The 27,847-nt window shown below is 34.6% G+C and overlaps 2 protein-coding genes and 1 non-coding gene across 3 annotated transcripts in view; all 3 read left to right on the forward strand.

Annotated features, from left to right (window-relative positions):
- The first annotated feature begins 3,449 nt into the window (after nt 1-3,449).
- On the forward strand, nt 3,450-14,100 carry LOC110111363 (mediator of RNA polymerase II transcription subunit 36a). Its single transcript, XM_020843202.2, has 7 exons — nt 3,450-3,465; nt 3,609-3,910; nt 4,089-4,184; nt 5,754-5,831; nt 5,913-6,089; nt 13,225-13,293; nt 13,606-14,100. The coding sequence occupies exons 1-7, from the start codon at nt 3,450-3,452 to the stop codon at nt 13,780-13,782; spliced, it is 915 nt and encodes a 304-aa protein (XP_020698861.1). The 3' UTR covers nt 13,783-14,100.
- LOC114580155 lies at nt 7,040-7,112 on the forward strand. The gene has a single exon (XR_003701449.1). It is a non-coding gene; the product is annotated as a small nucleolar RNA snoR60 (small nucleolar RNA).
- Nucleotides 14,101-22,326: 8,226 nt separating the features above from the next.
- Nucleotides 22,327-27,847, forward strand: part of LOC110111358 — a 36,076-nt gene continuing 30,555 nt past the window's right edge. The window contains exon 1 of the mRNA XM_020843188.2: nt 22,327-22,476. The gene's annotated coding sequence lies outside the window, so the exon portion shown is untranslated. The remainder of the gene's footprint in view (nt 22,477-27,847) is intronic.

Here is a 27,847-nt window from a genome sequence, read left to right on the forward strand (position 1 = left end):
CACTACAGGAAAACAGCTCATTTCCGACAGAATTTCCGGCGGAAATAAAATTCGTCAGAAATTCCGACGGATTTTCCGACGAATTTCCAACGGAATATTTCCGGCGGATTTTCCGGCGTACTTCCGACGGAATTTTTGAAGTTATTTCTGGCGCATTTTCTGTTGGCTTTTCCAACGGACTTTCCGGCGGATTTCCGACGAAATTAAAAATTTTCTGGAAAATGACAATTAGTAATATTTAAAATAATTTTTTTTGTTAAATAAAATATTGCTAAAATAAATTAAATTAAAAAGTTTAATAATTTAGTGCTAAATTAAATATAATAATTATTTTGATCTTAAAAAAAACTTAGCTTTTAAATATAATAATTATTTTAAATATAAATTAAATTAAACCATTATAAATTAATTTAGTTATTTTGAATTTTATTAAGTTTATATTTTAAACTCACATTATAAATATTTTAAATAAATTATATTAAATATATTAATTTTAATCTTTTAATATGTTAACTATTTTAAATAGTACTTACTGTGTGCTTTAATATAAATAAAAAATATCTCACATATTTAAGTGTTTTGCAAAGGTGGCCAAGTGGTTCGGTAGAGGGTTTGGAGAGCTTTCCTTCAGAAGGGCGGGGGTTCGATTCTCACGTTGTGCATTCGCTGCGGGTGGGGCGGGTCACGAGTTGAGCCAACGGATCGGGGTTGTTGAGCTAACGGGTCGGGGGTTGAGCGGCGGGGTTGGGGGCTTCAGCCAGAACGGGTACCTGCTTCAGCCGGAACAAAAAAAAAAATTCTTTTTTTTTTAAAAATAAATTTCCGGCGCATTTTATTTGCACCAGAAATATTTCCGACGAATTTTTCGCCGGAATTGCGCCGGAATTTTTCCTGGCGGAAACAGTTGCGCCGATAACGCTTTTGCGACGCGCGTCAAACCGGCGTAAATATTTCCGTCGGAAATCCGCCGGAAATACTAACTTCCGGCGGATTTTGTCCATTTTCCGACGAACAATTGACGTCAGAAATTGACATTTTTCCTGTAGTGCGCTACTACCCCCGCTGCCGCTCCCATTCAGCTCCCGCGACTTCGGCTCCATACAGATCCGCACACCCCCAACATGCCCAACTCCACTTTCACCTTCAGATCTGCTCGTTGTTGTCCCTCTAATCAATCCATCGGATTCTTCCTCTATATTCCCCTGTGATCTGACCCCTCTTTTCGGCCTAGAGCTCTCCGGAGATTACCTCCGCTCGCAAATCTTCAACCCGGCCTCTTCTACTGCCCATGAGAAATCCAGCCCCTCCTCCCGCCCATGTGAGACCGATGCTGATCGCGACCAGTCCTACAATCTCGATTCTGTGTCATCTCACAACCAGAGCCATGATCCAAAGCTCTTCCAACGCGATTTCAGCACTAACACTCCGTCCTTGAGTCTGCTCCGCTTCGACAATCCCTTGCACGTTTTTTTCCCTCACCCCAGCACGATTCTACATGTAAGGGTATATCTAGGTGAGAGGATACTATTTGGTCTTCTGGTGAAGCAATGACGCAGATGCTTTTTTTAGCATCGTAAGCAAAAAAGCAGCAAAATGTTGAATTTATTTTAAAATTTTTGGTCTTCCAAAAGATGATGGCCCAATTATTCTGGTTGTAAATGCTCGCGCTAGCGAGGATATCCATGATTTTGTCATTGGCAAATATCATTTAACATACAAGCTGAGTGGATTAAAGCAATTGCGTGATGCCTTAGCACTTGGATCTCAACTAAAAAAATCCTCTGTAAAAAGAGATGCGTGTTTTGTGGGATCATGCTTTGAGAATTTTGAAATACTACGTGGTAGAACATCAGCTCAAACAGACTATGAGGAAGATGCAAATGATGCTGCAATTTCGATTGAATCCCTCAAGCACCTAACTTGCATGCGAGTAATGATTGGGCATCAAAGATGCAAAGTGTTTGACCCCAGAGGATTGATTATAATTTCTATATCTATCTTCTTTCCAAAAAAGAACCTCAACGGAGTCGAGCCTTCTTTTTACGCTAAGGGAGTATGATGTAGGAACATCATAACTATTAATGGCTTAAGGACTAGCCTACCTCTAATATTCTAGATAGTTCTATTTTGCTTTATAAACAGCTAGCTAATGCAAGAGAGTGGTATATATTGATGAATATTATCTATTTTTGAAGCTTTAAGCTTGGTGTTACCTTTGTTCCTTGGATTGAGATTAAATCCTTCAAGCATTCTCTTCTTCTAACGATCCACCCCACATCAATTGAAGAGAACAAGTGTATTAGTTTCTCCATTCCCCATAAAAGTAGATAGGCTTCTCTACTTTATGCAAAGCAAACATAGAAATCATAGTGAAATTCCCAAGTAGACTAAGGGAGTGGATGTAAGCCCATAGTGTTAAAGGCAATAAGAGTGGGGGAAGTCTTTCAACTTGGAACTACAAGTAAATAAAAGAAGATGATATTAACTTATGTCACTTATTGTTTGTTCTTTCATTTTTCTCTCAATGTTTTACATAAATGACACATTTTTTATTAGTTTCATTTAATGAAAGGATCTTTGCAACAACTTGAAATGTTAATTGTAAATCCCCAGCAAGGATTGGCTTCATGCCACTTCTCCTACAGATGTATATATGTATTAAGCTATATAGTTTACCTTTTAATCAGATTCAATATAACTATTACTCCAATTCTTCAGGCCATAACATCCATCTTTAATAACTATAGGAGCTATTATTATAATGCTTCATACTGTAATGTATGTTCAAATGCATAAGATATATTCTTTGGTTCCTTAACAAGGATTTAATTTTTATCTTTACATAGAAATTTCAACCTAAATAATGATTTGTTAAGAGTACGATGTATATAATTCTACATTGTTACATACTTTCACATGACAGTTAGAGGGAGTTTTGTACTAAGGATAATGGAGAATATTCAAAAACTTTTTTTTTAAAGAATATTCAAAAAACTTAAATAATGATTATCTTGCACACTAGTTAACCCTAATAGTAAAGAAACAACAATTGAAGAGAGTTGAGAGGAGGAGAAAAGTTACTCTCTATGCTACAATGGAGTTATTAAAGGGTCTTTTATCCCCTCCCATCCATCTTGAGGGAACAAGGGATATATATATATATATATATATGGCATGGCGCGTTAATTATTTCCTTAAAATATTGGAATAAGGAGCGACGAATATGAATTGCAATGCCAATTGGGCTGGAGGCCCACTTATTTAAAAGGCCGACATAACAATAATAGCTGAAATATAATCTACGGAGGGAGCGATAGAGAGAGAGCGCGCGGCGAAAACCCTAAAGAGGCTAAACCCTACTTGCGTTCCTATAAGTTCTCCCCTTCCGTTGTCGACCGCAGCCTGATTTCCCCGCACGGAACCTTTGTTTCAGAGCTTGAGCGGCTGCCATGAGACCTCCAAGAGGTACTTTCCTTCCTCCTACCCCACCTACTAAAGTGCTTCTCTGCACTTCATGGATCTTTTTCTTTGATCGCTTATTTGTATTTTTTTTTTTTGGCCAAATCATATGATTCTTACCAGTGCTAACTATCAATTCTCGCTTTCAGGCGGTGGATTCAGGGGACGGAGTGATGGCGGCGGCGGTAGGGGCCGAGGAAGAGGAGGTGGAGGTAGAGGAGAAGGAAGAGGAGGAAGCAGGGGCCGTGGCTTCGGTGGTGGGCGAGGAGCCGGCCGAGGAGGTATGAGGGGGAGAGGAGGCCGTGGAGGGATGAAGGGCGGAAGTAAGGTCGTGGTGCAGCCCCACCGACATGATGGTGTTTTCGTTGCAAAGGGAAAAGAAGACGCCCTCTGCACAAAGAATATGGTTTCCGGTGAATCCGTGTACGGCGAGAAGCGTATTTCTGTTCAGGTGATCGGTTTAAATCTAGAGTACTCTTACTTGATGATATTTATGTATTTTAGTGGCTTCTTTGTTGTGGAAGATCCCATCGTATTGTGATGTTTATGTCTGTCTGCGATGCTTCTAGTTATGGATGGTTGTATTATGTTTTCTGTCGATTTTACGGGTTTGTTGATTCTTATTGCAGAATGAGGATGGAACCAAGGTGGAATATAGGGTGTGGAATCCATTTAGGTCAAAGCTGGCAGCAGCGATTCTTGGTGGTGTTGATAATATTTGGATTGTGAGTTTGATTCCATGCTATTCAAGTTGATTGAAGCACATTGCTTGATTGGGATATTGATAAAAATATTTCCTTTAACAAGAATCTTTCTCCTCCGCAGTAACCGTTTTATGCAATTTTTTTATTGTTTCCTGCGTAACCTATTTAGCAACATAATCTCGATATGGATAGTTTTGTTTGCGTTTACTGTTTCTTTTAGCTATTAAATTAAATTGAAGCAAATAACCAAATATTTTAACTTAGCTATAGAATGTGTCTGACTCGTTTTCCTTGATCTTTAAGTTTGACATTGCTGCAAGGTGTCTGTTTTCTTTTAAGAATTTGTCATAGCAGGCATCAACCTCATGGACAAAATGGGGCACTTTTTAAAATTGAAATTAGGAAGGATGACTCTGTAAATAAGAGTTAAGAGAAGGGGCCTAGCAAACGGTTAAACAAATGACTTCAGAAGTTACCCGGTCAAGGTGTAGCTTTTGAATTTGCCCATTAATGGGTCTATTGTGCAAGGGATTTCTATTCAACTGCTTTTCTTTGGTTTATCATGCTCATTTTAATCAATCTAAAGAGAAATTTTTATTTGAACAAATTCATGTTGAGTTCCTAACATACACAATTGGCTTGATAGATTGATTTTTATCATCTCAAGAAAATAATTAACGTGGGTTAAATGATATAATGAAATAAAATTACAGAGATGCAATAATGTATGAGAAACTTGGCTATTAATGAATTGTAATAACTTCTATTAGATAACACGTCCATGAAAAAATGATAAAATTTAACTGAGATAGAAATTATCAATTTGTAGCTGCATCTAATAATCTATAGAAAACTTTATTATAAAATTTGTTTTTATATGTATCGGATCACCAAATATGAATGCATAACTGAATGTTAAGTTAAATATGACTTGATTGTGATCTATTTATTTAATATAGCCCTTAAAAAGATTATGATGATATCTTTATTATGAATTACAAACCCAAGTAGGAAATTAGAAATAAAAAAGGCTGGCCGAGTAGTGTTTGCTCTTTTAATGGATGGCTTTTGAATTCACCTGTTGTCATGACTTTTAAAATGGTTTGAAGTTACCCTTCTTCTTTGTTCTTATGTTCTTATTTAGATAAGATCACTTCTAAACTTTACCTAGGGCACCCTTTGTGAAAATTTCAACTAATCCAATGATTCTTGAACTCTAGTCTGCAAGCTTTCTTTTAAAGAAAACTCTTTTACTTTTTTTCCCCCATTTTGATAGTCTGAAGTGCAGCAACCAAGATTTTTTTTTGAACATGCCTATAAAATGCATTTATATATTTCTATTACCTATGTTTGCAATGCATAATGTTATGTAAATATTCTGGGTTGTTGGGGTCAAGTTATTCATATATATATATATATATATATATATATATATATATAAATATTTGAAAGCTATACATTTTCATTTCTGTTTTGGAACACATAAATCAACATATCTTCTCCATCCTTTGGTTTTTCTATCATGCCTACGATCAACACTGGAAGCTGCATCCATGCTAACAATTTTCTAATGGTTTTATTCTCTTCTAGGCTCCTGGCTCTCGGGTACTTTACCTTGGGGCTGCATCAGGGACTACAGTATCACATGTTTCTGATATTGTTGGGCCGGTAAATCTCGTTCGTTGTGAGAAATTGGGCTCTCTTTTAATTTATTATTGCCTGACACTTAAACCTATTGTATATTGGCAGACTGGAATGGTCTATGCTGTTGAATTTTCAAATAGGAGTGGTAGGGACCTAGTAAACATGGCAAAGAAGCGCACCAATGTTATTCCAATAATTGAGGATGCAAGACATCCTACTAAATATCGCATGTTAGTTGGAATGGTGGATGTTATTTTCTCTGATGTTGCTCAGCCGGATCAGGTATATGTTTTTCCTTTACTACCAGGATTGCTAGCATTTGTTGCATTTCAGGAACATGTCCTATTTGTTTCCTTCTTAGTTTGGTTTTTTAATTGTCATTCTTTGGTTACTTTTCCATTCACCTTATTTTTATTATATATTGATATTGTATTTTGCTAGATCTGCTTAGATATTTTCTTTAAGAATTTCATTTATATGTAAATCTACATGGAACAAGTTTTGATAAATATGCATGCAAAGCTTCACTAGCATATCATAGACTTGGATTATATGGCAATTGTTTTCTATTATACTTCGCAGCAGGATGATGTCTAATCTTCTTTCAGAAAAAAAAAATCGGTTTTTGACAACCTTGAACATTATTGTAGTTTTTTTTTTCATTTTTTGAGCTTTCCATTAGCACTTAACATTTGGTTTCTAATAATTTTTTTTTAATTACACAACTTTTTAGACATCCATAATACAAGGTTTTGATTCGTATTAGCTTCTGTTGTTTTTATTATTACATATATGACTATTCATGCTCATAGAGAATGATCTGCTCGGTGAGCTTTGACTTTGTTTACTTTTTTTTTTAATTTTTTGAGGTATTTTGCATGGTTGATGCATGTTTCGCTTTATAATACAAGGTTTTGATTCATATTAGCTTCTGTTGTTTTTATTATTACATGACTGACTATTCATGCTCATAGAGAATGATCTGCTCGGTGAGCTTTGACTTTGTTTACTTTTTTTTTTAAAATTTTTTGAGGTATTTTGCATGGTTGATGCATGTTTCGCTTTATAATACAAGGTTTTGATTCATATTAGCTTCTGTTGTTTTTATTATTACATATATAACTATTCATGCTCATAGAGAATGATCTGCTCGGTGAGCTTTGACTTTGTTTACTTTTTTTTTTAATTTTTGAGGTATTTTGCATGGTTGATGCATGTTTCGCTTTATAATCAAGCATATGATGAAATACTCGGATTCCCCTTCTGAAAATCATATGGATGATGCAAGTTCGAGTTTCTGATGCAAAAATCTTCTACTATTGATTATTTAAATCTGCTGATATTTATAGATTTATTTGTTTTTCCTTTATTTTTCTTTGATTTTATTTATTTCTTTCTTTTTCTTTTTTTGTTATGATAAAACACAATTCATTTGGCTCTTTGTAGCTTACTTTTTAGAAGGAATAGTATAATAGTGTGAAGTTTTGAGTGTTTTCCATTTGAAGATCAACGAGGTGATATATTTATTTTGTTGAATTGTGCTGTTGTTGGTACTCGTTCACAACTCACTTTTATGTTTTTTTTTTGTTTTTTTTGCATGGGTATGTTCATTAATCTTGCTTGATCTTATGTTGTTATTGCAATCATTTTATATGGAAGCACCATTCTTATTGGTGTCTATGGATTTCTTATGAATGATAAGTATATTATTATCTACTTTTGAGCCTATATATTTGCATTAGAAGGCCAATGACCTCAGCTATTTATTTAGTTGAATTTCATGCATAGTGAAGTTAGTGCAAAAATTAAGAATCACGCTAGTTCTTTTTTCTGCGTTCTGTTAGCTATCCAACGAGCCCATCACTTTTCATGGTGATTTTTTGCCAAGCTAGATTTTTATAATTTCCCCACGTTTACAAACTTATTATTGAGGTCAAGTATGCGATAGAATTACTTGAATCAAGACTTGAAAATGGATGATGCAATGGCCAAATATTTTTTGCTTACAATCTTTTTTTAATGGTATTTTTTTTTATAATGGAGTTTTAAATGGTCTTCTACCTGCATGATTGTTTTTGTGAATCAGTTTGTTTTTTATTTTCCATATACTATCAGTATCAACTTATTCACCCAATCTCTTCCGCTATTCTGTGATTGGTTATTATCAGCTGGACAGTTAATGTCCAATTTTGCTCTGGTAGATTTTTTAATGTTGCCAAATTCTGTATTTTCTTGTTCTTGGCAGACATTTGATGGGTTGTAAGATTTTTTTCCAAACATGGAAAGCCTTAAATTCTTGATGACAAATTTATTGGAACGATTTGGTGTTTTTGATGGTATCTTAGTCGGGTGGTTTCATGATGCTGGATAGCTTTGAATTGAAAACGATGGAACTTGTTCCAATTTTATGTTATATTCATTTGAAAAATTTAGAAGCTTTTTATGAAACTGAAAGTTGGATTGCATTATAATTTTGTCGGAATAAGGCTATACATCACCAACTTTTAGCTTTTGTACTGTATCTTTGAATTTAAAAGTCTTTTTATGATTCTTCTGTGTACTTTTAGCATTTGTGTTGATCTTTCGTTTAACATTTCCTTTGTAAGCTACTACGTAAATCCTAATTTTTTACCCATGCGAATTTCATTTATATAACAATGTTTGGATTAGGCTTTTGTTACTTTGTTATTATATTTGAAATTATGGTTAACTTAGTTTTTTTTCTTGTTCTGCCTGAGTTTGTTTAACCATGTTTTTCAATAACTATTTTCTATGGCCATGATATTATTTTGACTTGCACCTATGTATAAACCCCCATGTGGTAGGATATAGGTTTGATGTTGATTTTTTTGACCTATTTAATTATAATGATATATTAATTCAAAGCACTATGTGGCGCCTTGAAAATCATTAAGAAGACTAATTTGACTTTTATGAAGTAACGTCTGCATAAGTTAATGTTTGTTTTAATGACAAAATCATGACTTATTGTGTTCTTAAATCAGGAGACTTTTTGTTGGATTTTTTTGGTTAATAGTTACTTTCGGTGTTGTTTGTTATAGCATTCAATTTTTTTGCCTTTTTCATGGTAACTTATCCATTTTTTGTTCCCAAGTAATATGAATTTGAATTTGAAGTTGAATAGTCTGCGTAGAACAAATATTTGTGTTTTTTGTGTAAATTTGAGATTAATTAAGTAGTGCATAAGACAATTTTAAACTATCATGGAGATTTGCTAAAATATGAGTTTAAAATCATTGTTTAAAATTGTGCAACGTGAGATGAGTGTTGAGTCTCACGTCACCTTAATTTTGATAAAAAATGCCTTGAGGTGTACATCGCGAGTTTTTTTTTTTGTGAAGCATGCGCTTCACCTTATTTATAGTTGTATTTTCAAATAAAATGCACTTAAAATTCTAAACTAAAACCTCAAACAAATCACACCTTCATGCACTTTGGAGCCACAACAGTTTCCTATTGACTACCTTGACCTCCAGCTCACCGTTTCCACCGTACTCATTCTATTTCAACTATGGAGGTATTGGACTTCGTATGTTATGAGGCAAGGGGAAGAGCAAATATCTTCGGATGATGACTCAAATGAAGATTCGCTTAGTGATGATAGTGCAGATGACTTTCGAGTTATTGTCATACAATTTTAGCTTTCTTTAGAAATTAAATGTGGATGAGTAGGAACTGGGAAAGAAGGAATTTTGAGTTGAACTCGATGTTATATAATATTTTTATGCAATTCTTATATTTTGTGTTGTTTTGCTCTTGTGGTATTTCAAATCTATTTCACACAATTTATCAGTTGCTATTTTATGTCTTGTGCAATTTTTGTTTCATATATATTTCAATTTGTTTCTTTATAGTTCAATAGAAAGTTAATATATTATCCGTTAACATATTATTTGGTTATTATGTAAAAAAATTACTTCTAATATTTATTTTCACTTTACGCGATTTTTGTATTTTGAGTCTCACGCCTCAAAATGCCTTGAATTTACGCCTTACCTCACGAACGTAGAATATCTCAATACCCAATTACACAATATTAAAACTTTGTTAAAATTAAAAGGTTTGTCAATCATCAAGCAATATGAGTATCCTACTTGCAAAACTAACTAACATGTGTGGATGGATGTTGTTTCTCAAACTCCCAGTGTTGTTGCATGAGAGCATATTTACTTGGTGGGGGAACATATTTGTTGGAGTTTTATTTGCTAGTAAATTCCTTGACAATCTTTGAGTGTTTCTCTACTTAAGATGCATTGTACTCTTCTATGTTGCACCGATACATCTATTTATGAAGGCGTGTTGTATCAGATACGTGTCAGACGTAGATACACGTCTAATACAACACTTATGTGTCAGATACGACTTTTGATGTTTCCAATTAAAATAATATTTAATTTTGAAAGGAAACTTGTATCTGATACGCGTTTCCCATTGAAAAACGAAATAAATTTTGAAAAAATGACACGCATTTTGTATTTACTTTCGCGGTTAAAAGCGAGGGTTCTCTCATTTTCGAACCCGAGAGACAAGGCGTTAGGGCTTCTTCATTTCTATGACCGCGAGCGTGCATCTAGGGTTTATGTCTTTTTCATTTCATTGAAGGAGCCGGCCTATGGCGAGCAGGTGAGACGGGGCGATACGAGCGTACGTGAGACGAGGCTAGGTGATTCGAACGTTTGTTTATGTGAGATGAGGTCAGGCGACCGTGAGTTTGTAGGAAGGTTCGTTCTTTCACTCTGTCGAAAGACAAGGATTGAAGGTTCGTTCCATCTTCTATTATGAGGATCAAAGGTTCATTTCCATCTTTGATTACATGAGAGAAGTCCACACAAAGGTTCGGTTCATTTTCGTCATCTTCTAATCTTACCTTATTTAGTTTCTTTTCACGAGAAAAATTCATCTTTTGATTGATTCTTTCATTAGCAAATAGTTTTTTTGCTATTGAATGCTTTCACATGTAAAATTTGCTATATCAACCAATTTAATTCACAAGCTATTGAAGATAGCATGTTTACTTGTTTAGCTTCTTCATTAATCCTTCCTCATGCAAATTGTATTCCTTTTTTTCAAAAGCTTCATGAATTCTTATTAATAGAAATATAATTACAAAAAAAATTGTGGAGTTATGTCACAAAATTTGAGCTTTGGTTATCTAATTAATTTAGCTCTATAGTGGAATCATGCCACAAAATTCTTATTAGGCAATGAGTTTTAACTCTTCCCTTGAATTGTTGGTTATCTAACATTTGAGCTTTTGTATTTGGAGTTGTAACATTTGAACCAACAATTTATGTCAATCCTTTTATCAAGGAAAACTCCAATTTATATGGAAGGATTATAGGATGTAGGATGTTGTTGGAGATGGATTTAAGTCTCTTGATAATATTGAAATATTTGAAATTGCTAATCTTTCACTTGATGAGCCTGAATTGGAAGCTATGATATTTATTGAAGGTGATATAGAAGTTCAAAGATAAACCAGCTAATCCTATCATTCCTTCTATTGAATAGTTGAAACTTCGGGTGCTGGATAATTTATGTTTATGTTTTTGTTGTTGTACTAGCTATTTAATGCTTACTTCTATTTTGGTATTATAAGCTAGAAGATTACAAATGTTGTTGCTTTCATTTTTTTTGTCATTTCAAATATTATCTTATGTTCGCTTTCATAATTTTTATATATGATTTATAAATTATAATGCCTTGTTGGCGTCGTACCCGCATCCTATATTTTTAAGAATTGACTTGTACCATATCCATATCGTGATGTATCCATGTCGCTGTATCCGTCTCTGTGCAACATAGGTACTATTACCCTTTTTTGAACATGTAATATCATGAATGTTGGTGAAATATGCTGCTGGACAAGCATAGGTAAATCTGGATAAAGTCAGTTAAACAAGTAAATCTTGATGAAGTCAATCGTACAAATTGAATTCTTACCCTTTCGTGTAACTGCTTCAGTTTTTAATTTTCTTTCTGAATTAACATAGTACTGCTTATTACCTCAGAAAATCTTGTTGGTTTATCTGTTTCACCTCTGAGTTTAGTTGGCTTCTGTTTTATTTTGTAAAGATACAGTCCATTTTCTTAAAATCTGGAAATGTATGGAAAACACTTTCTTTCTGTAATGCATATTTGATGGAAACTGCATGGTGTAACTTTCTGTTTTTTTGCCTCATTTAAGAGTTCTGTTTTAATTTAATATACCAACACGAAGACTAGATCACTTTGGATGTGTGTTGATCAAGGTTTCTCCTGGTCAATTCGGGCATTTTCTTTGAAGAGCATGCCATAAAACATTTTACTTTGTTCTTCTGATGCCCAACTTCTAACTATTTCAAGCTATGTCAATACATGCCGTTTTAGACAGTGAGTGCTGAGATGTTCCTATCTGCTAGTTTATTCAAAATATGGTCTTGCTGCGTATATTAATATGAAATTGTTTATAAAGAAAATTAACTTATCGGCTTAAGATATTACGATGCTAGGTCCAAATATGTTTGTTTTTTTCCGATAATGAAGTGGACACTTTGGCGGAGTTGTGCTTTCTTCTTGTTTTTGGGCTATATTTTGTGATTATATATGGGATTATTTTCTTCACAATTCATGTCAGTCAAACAGTTTCAAAATTCTGTGCTTGCTGCAAATTTCCTTTAGGCCTTCTCCAACCGAACTCCAAACCCATGAATGGCGTCGCTCGCGAGCTCCAGCCGAACAACAAAACTTTCACAATTTGGTTGCGGGTGAACAGTGCGACGTCAATATTGGCGTTGCGCTGTTCACTTACGCTATTTTTCTGTTTCTACCGGATTTACGGAAGAAATGCGCATAAGAGGAGAAAGACGGTTACCGCGCAAAATGGAGTTCGATTGGAATTGAATCATGAATCACAGAATCTTTTAGTTTCACTGCATTTTGAAGTGAAAAATGGGATTTTCGGTTGGAGACGCCCTTAGGCAGAAAAACTATGTTCAGTTCACAAGGATTAAGATTTGAGGAGCTCTGCGAGGTGGATTTGGTTTTTCTTTCTGAATTCTTGTTTAATCTCTCATTAGAAAAATTTTCTCTGTCAAATTTGCAGGCTTGTCAGTATTTTGACTCGGGCTGTTAAATCAGATGCAATATCTTTTTCATATTAAATTGTGTATGAGTGGCTGTTTTTTTTTCAATGAAAGCTAGTGAACTCGATGACTTCTGAGCTTTTTTTTCTTGTGCTTGCATGTGGAGCTTAAATTTGTTTTAGAAAACCGTACTTGTTTATTGTGTGTGTGTGTATATATATTTCAATGACATGGCCACGTTACAATTTTTTAATTCCTACATCTGAAGAAAATTGAGCTTACAGACATTTGGGCTGTCATTATTTTGTTCTAACTCTATTGCATTGTCACAGGCAAGAATTTTAGGTTTGAATGCTTCATTTTTTCTCAAAAATGGTGGCCATTTTGTCATCTCAATCAAGGTATTTACATTTTCCCTTAGGTACTATTTTTGCAGTTTTATTTTTTTGGAAAATTTCAAGGCGAATGAGATAATATTTCCTAAATCATATATTCCTTCAGAACGCTATAGGCTAACCTGAACCTTGTTTCCTAGGTATTTTTAGATTATGACCTCATTTGGGACTGCTTTCTTACTGCTTAAAGCAGCTTTCTAGTACAAAAAAAAATAATTTTTTTACTAGAAAACTGCTTTAAAAAGCAATAAAAAAAATATTCCAAACGAAACCTAAAGTACCTCTTCTTCAACATCTAATGATTTATATTCCTTCCAGGCGAACTGTATTGACTCCACAGTGCCTGCTGAGGCAGTGTTCGCCCAGGAAGTAAAGAAACTGCAGGCTGATCAATTCAAGCCCTTTGAACAGGTTACTCTTGAACCTTTTGAACGTGACCATGCCTGCGTTGTTGGTGCTTACAGAGTGCCAAAGAAGAAGAAGCTAGACTCTTAAAATTTTTTGATGTGGCTTGAATGTTTTACCCTTGATTTTTCTCTTGAGTGTTGTACTTTCTTATTAGAACTCTTGATACCCATTATGGCTTAACTTATTCTAGTTATAATTTGCAAAATAATTAGAAGCCTTTTTAGCTTATTATATCCCACATGAATGTGTGGTGGCAGTCATGAGCTTATATATTGGTAAGGTAGCATGCAAGGAGTGATTGTGGCCATAATATATGGAGACTAATTACATATGTTGATTTATTCCCTCAAATGTTATGTAGTAGCTTAACAATCCTCATGAAATATCAATTGAGCTAATTATTCATATTGTGGTCATTTTCATTACCTTTATTAACATAAACTGAAAGAATTGCTATTCCATGGGATGTCTAAACATATTCTTGCTTGTTAGCAAGGACATCTAGTTGTGCTTTGTAACGGTCCATGTTGCTATCAGATCAAAATTTGATTTGATAAATTCATTCGAATCCTGTGATTTTAATATCTTTAGCCATAGCTGGTTTACATTAGTCATTTTTATAAGCCTTTTGAGTAGATTGAAAGAATATGGAGCTCAATGCATTACTTGCAGTTTTCTTTTCTTTTTACTGTACTTTTTATAGTTATTCTTGTGTGTGGATTCATTAGGGGTGTCAATATTGGACAATACTTGAAAATCCGATTCTAGTCCAATCCGAAAAGTTCGGTTTTGGGTTGACCCGAACTTGAAGTGGGTTGGGTTCGGGTAAGGAAAATCGGGTTGAGTTTGGTTTCACCCGAGAAGTTGGGAATGACCTTGAAACACGTATGCTCGCTCTAATTGGCCATGCCCGCTTGCATCGTGGCCCGCTTGCTCGCATCATGTCGCGTCCGCACATCGCCTCCTGCATCACTACTGCTACCCCTCCAGCACTGCTGTTGTTGCCCCGGCTGTTGCACTGTCGCTTGCAGTCGCGTCGCGTGCGGGAAATCGAACATCGAACTTGAAGCGGTGCTGGTCGGGTTTGGGTCCGGAAAATCAACCTGTTTTTAAAAACTCGTCGGGTTGAACCAAACTTGAATAGTGCCGGGTTAGTTCCGGATTCGATCTGAACCCAACTTGTGACCCAAAATTGACACCCCTAAGATTGACATAGCATGCATTAGCCTTCCCTCTTGTTTTTTTTTTTTTTTTAGTTGAGGAAGGTCTCTTTTTGGAGACTCCATACTAGTTTGTACTCGCTCATACTCTGTTTTAGTCAGGAAGAATATGACTTTTTGGCTGAGGCTTAACCATTGTATAAAAAAGCTATTATGTTAAAAAAAATAACTCGACCATAGATCATAACATACATAGAGCTTTATGCAAAGTGTTGTAGCCCATAAATGCACAATTAAGAGATTGAGCTGGAAATTTATGACATTCATGTGCTGATAGATTATTGTAGTTTGGATGATTTTGAAAGAAAAGATAATAACAAGTTAAATTTCAAGATGTGTCATACTTAATAAAATAAAAGATAAGTAAATTGATTTGTTTTTCCTAGTAAGCAAGGGTGTATCAAATGAGATAAAAATAATGGAATTTGTAGCTCAGGATAATGAAACCACTTCAGAAATGAAAAGATGTAAGAGAAATGATAAGAATTGGTTGAATGTGATAGATATTTAGGCTTAGGCTTTGTTTGGGATGATTTTTTTGTTGCTTTTTAAAACAGTTTTCTAGTACAAAAATTTCTTGAATTAGAAAATTTTATACTAGAAAGTCGTTTTAGGAAGCAGTATGAAAGCTGTCTCAAACGAAGCCTTAGTTTGGAACGGTTTTCTTACTATTTCTTAAAGTTTGTTTGATCTAAAGTTTAAAATTATTCAAGCTTTGGTTGAGACAGTTTCGTTTGGGATGTTTTTATGGATTTTTTATTTTGATTCAAGTTTGATCTAAAGTTTAAAATTCATTTACTTTTGATTCATTTTTGTGTAGGTCTGCACGTGTTAGCTTTATTATATTTAGGATTTATTTGGGATGATTGTAATGTTTTATAAAGATGATTCTAAAGTTGCTACTATGAAGTGTATTTTTTGAAGCTCTTGTGGATATTATAGATTTGGCCTTTCAATGATCCAATTATGAGAGTAGATGTATTTTATTTGGCCTATGTTAAAAAAGTAGAGGTAGATCTAAAAAAAAAAATTGCTTAGAAAATTTTAAAAATAACTTTTTTATTAGATTTGAATAAAAATTGGACTCTGAGCAAAACACAATGAAGAAAAATGTTTTATGTAGCCGACCCTATGTAGAGGGATTAAGGTTCGATGTTGCTGTTGTCGTCTTGTTGATATTATAAAAAATGGTCGTCTTGTTGATATTATAATTTTTTTCTAAAAAAAAAAATGAAACAACTTTATTAAATATACCGCATATTAGTAATTTTGGCTATAAAAAAAGTTTATTATCACAATTTAAAAAAAAAAAATCAATAAAATAAAATTGTAATTGCAGTCTTAAAAACCAAAGAGTGAGGAAGTTGTCCAACCCACCGATGCTTACCTTAGTTGGTGGGCGTGCTCCGTTGGAAACTCCCCATCCCGAGTTCGATTCCTTCGAGCGGCAGTCGCCCCTTAAGTGGGGGCCCCAAAGCGCTCGCTGCGGGTACAATGACATGGGTGGCCTGGTAGATCTGTCGGTGTTTACGAACTGCCAAGCACGCTCGGCGAAATCAGGCGTAGCAGCGGACATTTCCTCGTCACATAAAAAAAAAAATTTTATCCCAAATAGGCCTTTATTGTCTCACCATAGGGATAGTGAGGACCATTTATGCTCACTTTATAACAATTGCAAAGATATATAGACAAAAATGATAATCATAAAAGCAAAAGACTCTCTAATCTAAATACAATCTAAACTAAACGGGTAGTAATACCAGCTTACAAGACCTGAGTTTATTATAAGGTTTCAGTCGATCGAAGACATTATTCTCACAGGCATGCTGGCATGCAGAAGCGTTCACAGCACTCCTTTCTGTACTATATATATTTTCAATGATGCTGTCTTCTTATTTATGGCTTTTACCAGTCAGACTATGGTTGGTGTCATGATATGTTTTGAACACAAGGGAAAGATGCACAGAAGCTGTAGGCCTGTAGCAGCAGTCTCATCTCCTGCTTGTCTTTGATTACTTTGATGGCCAATCTCATCTGCTTAAAAAGCTTTTATATGACTGTTTTGTAAGAGAAAAACTTACACAAGCTTTAAAGATTATTAGATCAAAGCCAATAATTTTATGATTTGTTGTTCTTCATTTCCAGAAAAAAAAACTGCCTCTATATTAGCACTTGTAAGTGTGCAAACGAGTCGAGTCGAGTTTGAGCCAGCATGTGTTCGAGTCGAGCTCGACTATCAAATGCCGAGCTTGAGCTCGGACATGAGTCGAGCTCAAAATCTGAGCTCGAGCTCGACTCGTCTTCATGTCGAGCGGCTCATCGAGCTCTGCTGTCGAGCTCCTAGTCACGTCTGCTGTCGAGAACCGTCGTCCTGAGCTCGTTCGTCGTCTTGCCGAGTTCCGCCATTGAGATCCATTGTCCCAAGCTCGTCGTCCCGAGTGTAATAGTAGATCGTCGTCGTCCCGAGCATAATCTTCGAGTGCTCGTCTGTCGTCGTCACGAGCTTGTAGTCGCGTCCGCTGTCGTTTTCTCGCTTGCGTTTTGGATTTCCCGCTCGTGTTTTGGATTTCCTGCTCGCGTTTTGGATTTGCCGCTCACGAGCTCCGTCATCGAGCTGCTCGACGAGCCATCGAGTCGAGCAGCGGCTTGTTCAAGCTCGAGCTCGATAAGTTTTCGAGCTCGACTCGCGAGCTCGATAAGCTCGATTTGTCGAGCCTATTACCGAGTCGAGTCTGAACCGGCTTGCGAGGCGGCTTGACTCATTTGCACCCCAAGCACTTGTAATAATTTTTTTTAATGAACTTGAGATTAGTTCAATATATGATAGTTATATTCACATTATGTATAGTTATAATTATATACTTATTGCGCATTCAAATTTTATTTTGTTCATCCTTAAAATAAAGGTTAAGATTTTGTTTGAGAGTATTTTCTTACTGTTTCTTAAAGTAACTTTATAGTACAAAAATATATATATTTGTATTAAAAAGTTACTTTAAGAAGCAGTAAAAAAACGTCCCAAACAAAACCTAATTTTGCCCCTATTGAAGGATATGACAATTATGGGTCATCATAAGTGTGGCCAACCTCATATCATTGCAGTCCATTGAAAGCCACAACAAACATTTTCAAAGCCCACCACATGCATTTGTACTATTGAAGAAAGATGTTTGTCTTGGATAGAGATTTTGAGACCAAACCCTCCATTGAGCCTTGTGGCAAAAAGTCTACTAGAGACAGCATGAGCTTAATTTACTTGTTCTAAAAAGTCAATTAGTGTGGCCCATTTGGATGTTTCTTTTTTTCAATGCTGAAGAAGACATCACTGCTTTCCTTTATTGTTATAATTTTTTTTTTGTCCTTTTCTATAGAAACAATGAGTTCCAAGGTTGTAAATTTGGAAGGTTTTCAATTAGTGTAAGCTGCATTTAACAGATTCCAACCTGTTTTGGACACACTCTCCATTGCTTTATGTCAGCTTGTGGCCATTCATACACATGGAACACACCTTGCACTGTAAAATACAAAGATAGAGCCGGCTGGGCAAAGCCTAGGTCCCTGATTCGAGTCTCTTGGCAAGCAGTGAAAGCATTAAGTGTTGGCCCGTGTAAATTGGTGTGGGTTGCATGCAAGGTCGACCGGGGGTTTCACTGGCCTAAGGACAGTGCTTACTCGTCTCAAAAAGAAAAAAAAAAAAAAGAATGTGCTTTGGAAAATTAAAAATTTAAGATATTTTGTGATGGGTCTTTTTTGATTTGAAAGATTTGATATATTATATTGTCTAAAGTTTCATTTGAGATAATTTTCTTACTGTTTTGCTTTTTTTATCGTAATCATAATTTTTGTTTGACAAAAAAATACTTAGAAAAAAAAATACTATAAAGTTGGTTTCTATAACGGTTTTAAAAAGTTACATTTTCTATAGCAGCTTAACAAAATAATAAAAAAGTTATCCTAAATGAAGTCTTAGACTGTCACTTTGTTTCAATGTATGGTCAGTTTGGGATAGTTTTTCATATGCTTTTGTTCTTCTGACAACAATCACAATATCATTTAGTTGCTACTTTCTAGCTGTTCTTTATTACTTTTTAGAAATTTATGTGGTGTAAAGCTACTTTCTGCAACCTTAGTAATGAAATTGCTTTCTCTGCAACAACGTTATAAAACGCTATAGTCGTCTCAAACAAACACTTGATCCAAAACGATTCACTTGGGTCTGAAATGAGATCAATTTTATATGGCCGACGTATTAAATTGTGATTAATTTTATATCACGATTATAATATGGGGATTATTTTGGATCAATTTTGTATAATGTTTACTTATTAATTATTCATGTAGTGTTTGAATGTTGGAATTTTATTGAAATGAAATATTAAAACTAATTGAAAGCTCAAACTAATAATTACAAATTTATAATCTATTAATAAATTATTAAAATTTTATTATATTTTTCTCATTTTTCATTAATTGAAACAATGTAGAATAATTCATATTGCACCATATCAGAAATGTAAAGAGAGAAAAAATTCCAATTGCTTCGCCAATTTTAACTATAAATTCTGCTGTCAAGTTTGCATTCTGCACCTTCATATTTAATTACTGAACATTTTTTGGTAATTTTCCAAAATAAAAAAAAATCTCTAATGAAGCATTTTTACACTATAATAATTATTAGAGTAGTTGGGCAAAGGGTGATGATGGATGTCAGTGTCACTTAGTAAAATGCGATAATAGCTGTTCGTGGTGAACATTGATGTTGATCATAGGGCAGAGCTCAATGATTCTTCAAATACATGAGTTCTCTTCAACTCCAAGTCCCATTCATATGAAGAATGAGAGGTTTATTTATAGATTTTTGGAGTTGTATTTTAGTTCTTTTTTACATATATGAACTTTATCTAATTAAGTATTACAAAATCTAAACATAATTAAATTTTTCAAATTTTTAATGTTTACAAACTCTTTTGAAAATTTGGTTGGACTAACCTGCTCAAGTGTGAACCAGTCCACCAAGCGAATCAATCCAATCCCAAAAAAGTATTTTTGTACATAATAGGTCAAAATTCATCAAGAACTATGTTTGAATTGGAGAGCCGATGAATCAATCCCAATTTTGATGGATTGGTCGGCTTTAACATTGATCAGTTTATGACCTTTTGATTTTGATCTTATGAATACAAATAAAAGATTTAATTAAAAATTTACCCAAATCCTTCTCCCTCTCATATACTTGATGGTCATTCGACCATGAGTTTCAATAGGTTTGATTTCTTTTCAATATATATATATATATATATATACATTAAGTCTTAAATTGAATATTATTATTTTAAAGTTGAATATCTAATAAAATAGGAAAGATGGTAATGAAATATTTTCTAATTTTTTATTTGCATTAATATTCCAATCTAGCAATAATGATTGAGATTTTTTCTTTTGACTTGCATTTAATGTAGTGATAAGTTTTTGTTAGTTCCCAATATATATGCTCATTACATTATTTTTATATGATTTCAGATTAACATAAGGAGCATGTAGAGTGATGCTAAATAGTGATGATAATTGAGTTTTATTTTTTGCTTTGTAGTTTTATATATTCTTTTATAACTTATTGTGGTTATTATATATATTATTTTGATATTTTAAACTTTGATCAGAATGTAAATATTGATTGTAGTAATGTAATTATATATATATATTGATATTTGTATTTTATGAATGTAATTAGTTATCTCTGGTTATCAATGATATGATTTTTAATGAATAGAAAAAAATATAATACAAAAGATAAGAAGTAAAGTTCTTCCATTTTAGATCTTGGAGCATCACAATCGAGGTGAGCGCCCTAATTTTTGAGCTTTTACAATGAAAAATTGAGTTAGAGGATCTTTCTAATTTGTTCTCCCTTGGAGTGTTTCTTGCTTGAATCATTTTGATGAACATTTTCTCCATCTCTACTAGGTTATGATACGTGGCGTGGTTGGAGGTATTAATGTTCATCGATTACTCAAACTTTTCTTGATCTTTAAGATGTATTTGTCTTCTTGTCACTAGCATCAATCCACGCTCACTTCACCTTTTAAGATGTTTGATCTGAATTTGTCTGTAGATTATACTTTACTTTATAGCAATTAATCTTCTAGATAGGAATTAGATAATTGAAATAGATTTAGACTGAGCATGGAGAGAGAGAGAGAGAGAGAGAGAGAGAGAGAGAGAGAGAGAGAGAGAGGACATGGAAGTATAAAATATGCTAAAAATTTTCTAAGAGATTGGGTAATGCCCAAAAAATCTAAAATGTGCATATTCACCATTTATTTATAGGGTTTAGAGGGTTGCAAAGAAGGCTACATAAAAAAAAGAAAGTATAATGCTTAATGTGACTCATTATTGGCTATATCTAATATGTGTCTTGACTTATATATACACTTGCACTTATCTCTTTGCCTTTGACATAGCCCATGGTTTCAGGGTGAGCCTTTATCCTCGAGATATGGCATGTGGGACAAGTCTGTATGGTCGAGTCTTTTCGATGTGGCAATGACTTACTAAGGACAATGTAGGAGCCTCTAAGCGCCACGAGCAAATGATCAATTATTTCTGAAGGGTCACAGTCTTAATCCTCTGAGGTGTACACTTTTGGTAGTTGGAGCAAGGGACATCAATAGTGTTATGATGGCCAAGATGATGTCAAGGGATCTTGGGAGACTTATTTCTATTGAGGTGAGTGTCTCTTTTGGGTCTGTACAAGTTCCCTAATGCATGCATGCCTAAGACGACTCCACAATTCGATCTATTGGGGCGAGTCACGTTTCTTGCTCGCAAGTGTCTTGGATGGACGATATGATTGTTCTCACCTAGTTCTTTAACTAGAATCTACTGGGTAACTATAAAATAACTATATAAATATATATGAGTTCACAATCAAAGTGATACAAAATTATCCAAATTCAATTAAATCTCAGCTTTATTCAAGTACTCTTTACCCTTAAGTGGATAGTATATTTCTCCAATTCTAATAATCCAATTTCCTTAACTTTGCAATTATAATAAATTTATAAAAATAATCTAACATATTTAAAAATAAATATAATTAATCACAATAAATAAATTAGAATCTGGACCCCAAATCTCCCCTCATGCATAAATAAAACCTTCTCATGAAGGTACATTTTATTTTCACCCCGTTTTCCTTCTTATGCACCCCTGCATTACCATCCCATGCGAACGAGGAAGGAAGAGCAAAGATACAAAGGGGGTAAAGATAACAATATTTTAATAATAAAAACCTCCAGGGTGAAATCGGAATTTCACAATATTATACTTTCCCTTGACCTTCCTATAATTACCTATAAAATTTTAAATTATTCAAATGCAAAAATAAATAAATAATTAAAATAATTTTCAATGTATATTAAACAACTAACAAAGCGACCATCTTTGAAATTCTGCTCCATTTACTTTTGCTGAGCGCGAGCTTTGGAGGCAGGGCGAAGAGGAAAAGAATCTTTGCGTTCTGTTGCAGAAGAAACGACGAGTTATAGAAGAAGATCTACTTGTAAGTTTTCTTCGTCTTTAATGGCGGATTATATAGCGTCAATTTGTTTTTTGTTTTTGGAAAGATGGAGTTCTTTGATTGATTCTGCTTTACTAGAGCTCTCTACTCCCCTCCTTTTTTGCACGTTTAAAAATGGATATAGCAGTAAGTTCTTGGAATTGGAACGCCTGCAATACCGGTCTCTACTTGTATTTTTTGATATGCTTTCTTATATAGATGGTTATCCTTGTCTTAATTGTTTTGAGATGCGATGTTCAGATCTGAAGGGTTCAAAATGTTATTGTATTATTGCTTCTGAAAGCCAGCGTATTTTCTAGTGAGTTGATTCATAGTTGTCGGATTCTTCCTGTTAAACCTAAATCAAAGGGCGTGGAGAGTGGTCTCGGATCTGGAGCTTTGGAATGGGATTTTCGTTCGTAGGTGTTGTCTCTGTGACGATATTTTTGCTATGTGGTCTGTGGGAATTTTGTTTGTTGATGGAATTTTGGTTTATGGAAGTTCATCAGATTTTTTTGTATGGATAAGTGGCATAGGAACTATTGGAAGTCGTTTTCAACTTCTAGTTTCTTCGTGCAAGTGTTTCAAGGCAATTTCCTACTTTTTTATTTGTCACTTGTCTCTTCTGTTGAAATTAAAAATTTTCTTATTGGACTGTGAGGTATTACTGGGCCAGAGGCACTGTTCTATTAGAATGATGTCAAATGATATATTTTTTTTTCTTCAGGTTTAGACGTGTCTTAATCCCGTTCTTCTCCGCTATGATTTACTTAACTTGCTACGATCTCATGAGCTTTTCTTTCTCTGTTTTTTGTTTGAGAATATTCTCGGTTGTAAGCTTTTAGTGTTGTGTACGAAGGTCTTTCATAAGTTTCTCCACCATTTTCAGAAAGTTTTTTTTGTTTGTCCTGTTTCAGTCTCTTCCTGTTGGGCTCATTGGTTGCATGCAGATGAAAAACATATTTTAGAAAGCGAATGGTTTGTTGTCACTTTTGACCGAATTCTAATGTGGTTTGTGGATTTTGAAACAGTTATAGTGTCTAATTACATCCTACCAAATGATGGGTTTAACAAACTTCATTGTTTTTCAAAACATGATTTCTAATCTCAAGCACTCAAATGAGCCCTTAGGATTCTAAGATTCTTTTTATTTCTCTTGGACAATGTACTTTTTCTCAACTCATTGGAGTAAACATACACCATAGATTACGTTGTCCCAGCAAGAACATTGCGGATGATCCTTCTATTTCTCACCTTTGAAGGTGTAAATCATTGCTCCTTTTAATCTCTGTTTTCAACTGGTTTTATACAATTTCTTTACATTATTCATTCCTTCGAAACTATGACTAAGTGATTTTTTTTTTCCTAGGTAAGTTTATTCGTAAGGGGTTGTTTGATTGGAAGTAAAGTGGATGTAAGTATTCCTTTTATAGGGGTTTTGAAAATATTGATGTTTGGTTGGATGAAGGTTGTTTGATTGGAAGTAAAGTGGATGTAAGTATTCCTTTTACAAGGGTTTTGAAAATATTGATGTTTGGTTGGATGAAAAAGGAATGCAGTGTAAAGTATTCTAGTTCATTGTATGAAAAGTAAACTCGTCCAATTTTGAGTGAAATTTTTTTCACCACAAGCAAGCTACCTTGTCGGCTGCCAGCTATCTTTGTACTTTACTCTATATTCATGTTACTTCATGCCAAACAAGAAATATAGTCACCTCCATTTATTTTGCACTCATCCAAACAACTCCAAAACATTTCATTTACATTGTATTCATTTTTCAACTAACCAAATGACCCCTAAATAAAGTAAATGCCCTTCCATAGGTTTTCAGTGCTTTGTTAGGCATATACTAATGGTTGTTTTCCCACCTCACCTCAAACTACTAGCAGGATCGCACACGCGCATGTGTATTGTTAAGATGCAAATCATAACACAAAATAGTCTCATATAAAAAGTGAAAAATAAGAGTTAAATTTGTAATATAATAGTTATTGTATTGATATAAAATTTGCGGTGTTAGAGATGGATAGTTACATTATAGTTGGTGTCATGATCTTGTATGCACACACTGATAAAGAGATAAAATTATACTAATTTATATGAACCTTTTTTTTTGTGTGTGAAAAACCTGAAGAGGTAAAAATTGCGGGGTCCCAATTAGATCAGACTTGCTTGTCTTGGTTTGAAACTAGAAAAGCCCTCATTTTTCTTGACCGAGGCAGATGGGAATATAATGAAAAAACTCAATAGGAGATTATCTCTCAAAATATCTATAAAAAGTTGCGATGTCGTCGAATGATGATGCATTTTAAATGGTGATATTGATGAAGATAAATTACTAACATCTATTTTAGGAAACTGATGTATGTTGTTTGATTGGAAAGTAGGGTGAATTTAGTTGACAAATGCTTTTTCTGGTAAACGGATCTTGACAAATGTCTTGAGTTGAAGGTTGGTGGGTGTTGAAAGTGAGTTAAGTAGACATAAGATAGGTGTCGATACCAGATGTTGGTCAACAAACGTTGGTTAGTGGACACAAAGTAATGACTGGCATTGGAAGTAGCATGTTGGTCTACAAACATAAGTTAGGGGTAGGGATGTCAAAACGTGTTGACGGGTTAAGTTCATGTCTGATCCGAAATTAACTCGACCTGAATCCAATTAACTCGAACCAACTTGTTTAATAAACGAGTTGAAAACACCAACTCGAACCTGACCTGCTAGCAAATCGAATTATCAGAAGCCGATTCGTTAATCCGTTTTGCTTAATTTTTTTTATAACTTTTTAAAATAAAATTTTGGATATTTGATTACAAATAATAAGATTATATCCATATATAAAAATTAAGAAAAATTTATATTAAATAGGTTATTTTTGGGTAAAAAATGAGTTCACAGGTTAACCCGAACTTGACCCGTTTAATAAACGGGTCAAAAAACCCAACTTGAATTCGATTCCTTTATTAAGCAGGTCATCTCAAACCCGGATTTTTGGGTGTGGTTTGGGTCGGGTTGGCGGATCTAGTCATTTATTGACACCTTTTGTTAGGGGATGTCAGTTGGTGGGCAAAAAAGAGATGATTGACTTCTAGAGTAAGACATTGATCAATGATGATGTCGGTTGATATTGATTTGCAGACTTCTAACAAGTGTAACTGTTGGGGTGGGTGGCCTTCTAGAGGCTCTAAATGTTGTAAGGACTTTAGAATTTTCTATGATTTTGTCTTAGTAATCGTAGTTTCGAAGGTGAAAAATAAGAAAAATTGAGGCTTATTTATATAATTTGAGAGTAATCTTAGTAGTAATAGATCTAGTGGGGTGAAAGTGAGTTTGAGCGATCAAGTCATTAATAAGAGTACACATTTAAGATATATAAGGTGTATTGTTTAGAGTGATGGTGAAATAGATGGTGGTATTATTAGTATTCATGTTGGATGGTTGAAGTGGAGGAATGCCTGCATCGGGTTTGTTGAGCGATAGAAAAGCAATGCATCGGGCTTGTTGTGTGATAGAACTCTCCCTCCCAAACTTAAGGTAAAATTTTATAAGATTGTGGTGAGACCTACAATGCTTTATGGTGCAAAATATTGGTCATTAAAAGGGAAGCTTAATATTAAGTTAAGTGTGATGACCTCGTTTTTATCTTGTTTTGCTCTCGAGCATGTTCAATCAGGTTGATTGGGCTTCGTCGGGCTCGATTCGACTCGAGCTGAGTCAAATTGAGTTTGATTTGGACTTGAGTCCGACCCATACCAGCCCATGTTAATTCTAATTAAACTCAAGTCTACTTTTTATAATGAAATTGAATCCAATTCTAAATCAAGTAAAAGATCGGATGACCTCAATCGCGCATGCTCTTTGTTGTCTGCCAAATCCCGCTATTCTACGACTCAAACATGTATCGAGCAGTGAGCATGCCTTATTCGAGTATTTTGGAAGGATTGAGGCGAAGACGAAGAAAGCTCATGAAAGCCAATCGGGTTTTATTGCTAAGAGGTGCTCAACGGATAACATTATTCTTGCATCTGAGATCCCGAGGGAGTTTAAAGGGCCTAAGAACTACTTCTGTGCCAAACATGATATTAAAAAAGCATTTGATTCTGTTTCCGCTCTTTTTTGGTGCATAGGCTTAAACAGAAAGGTTTTCCTGATACCTTTATCATGTGGATTAATGGGTGTATTTCTGATGTCCATTTTTCTGTCTGTTTAAATGGGGTTCTGGAAGGTTTTTTTTCATACTCCTCTGGCTTAAAGCAAGGATGCCCTCTCTCTCCCCTTCTGTTCTGCATCATTATGGACGAAGATCATCCTACTTTCAAAGGTTTGCATATTCATAATTTCAATTCTAACCACCTCATGTATGCTGATGACTTGTTGGTGTTTGGGCAAGCTACTGTAGATAATGCCATCGCTCTTAATGGTGTCCTTAAAACTTTTGCTGATGCATCGGGTTTGCACATCAACCCCAATAAAAGTTCTATCCTTTTTCCCAAGGATTTTGATAGAGGGCAGCAGTTTGCGGGTTTCCTAGGTATTTCTAATGTGGAAATCTGTCTCACTTATTTGGGGTTCCCTATTTCTACTTGCAGGCTCAATTTTTCTCACTTCCAACCCCTCCTGAGTAGGATTTCTACTCTTCTAGCGGGCTGGAAAGTCAAATTTCTCTCTTTTACAGGAAGGATTCAATACCTTAAATTCACTATTGCCAACACCAAGGTTTAAAATTGCGTAATTAAGCCTCGAGGCGGTTTTCGTCCATGAGGCGAGGCGTAAGCCTCGAGGCGGTTTGAGGCTTACGCCTCACGGACACAGAATTGCGTAAATGAAAAATTAAGGATTTTAGCAGGAAAATAATAGCAATATTGTGCCTTACAATAAAAACATCTAAATGATATATGAAAATAGTGGAAAATAAGAAAGTAGATGCAATAAAATCATGTCCCAAAGTACAAAATCACAAAATATTAGTTCAACAAAACTCCCAAAGTACAAAAAACATATAAAATGCAATCATATCCCATCACTAAATGGGTCTTCAAGTGAATCTTCTTCTTCAATTGTATTTATGAATGCCATGTCATCATCATCTTCAATATGACTCACTTTTCTCTTCCCTGTTCAATAAAAGAAAAGATCATTAGCATGTTAATTGCTCATTTGATATAAATGTAATGCAATAACATATAAAAAGTTGTGGAATACCTTTACTTGATTGTTGTGCTGCAGAGCTAGTGGATGTGTGTGGTGTTTTACTAGTGGATGTACCCACTTGATCTGCTTCGCCCATCAATACATTCACATTTAGATCTTCTAGCTGTAAGTCTGATAATGACAAATCTATCGTTGATCCTCTCTAGTATCGGCCGCAAGCATC

This window comes from Dendrobium catenatum, unplaced genomic scaffold (assembly GCF_001605985.2).
Source record: "Dendrobium catenatum unplaced genomic scaffold, ASM160598v2 fragScaff_scaffold_841, whole genome shotgun sequence".
Taxonomy (NCBI): domain Eukaryota; kingdom Viridiplantae; phylum Streptophyta; class Magnoliopsida; order Asparagales; family Orchidaceae; genus Dendrobium; species Dendrobium catenatum.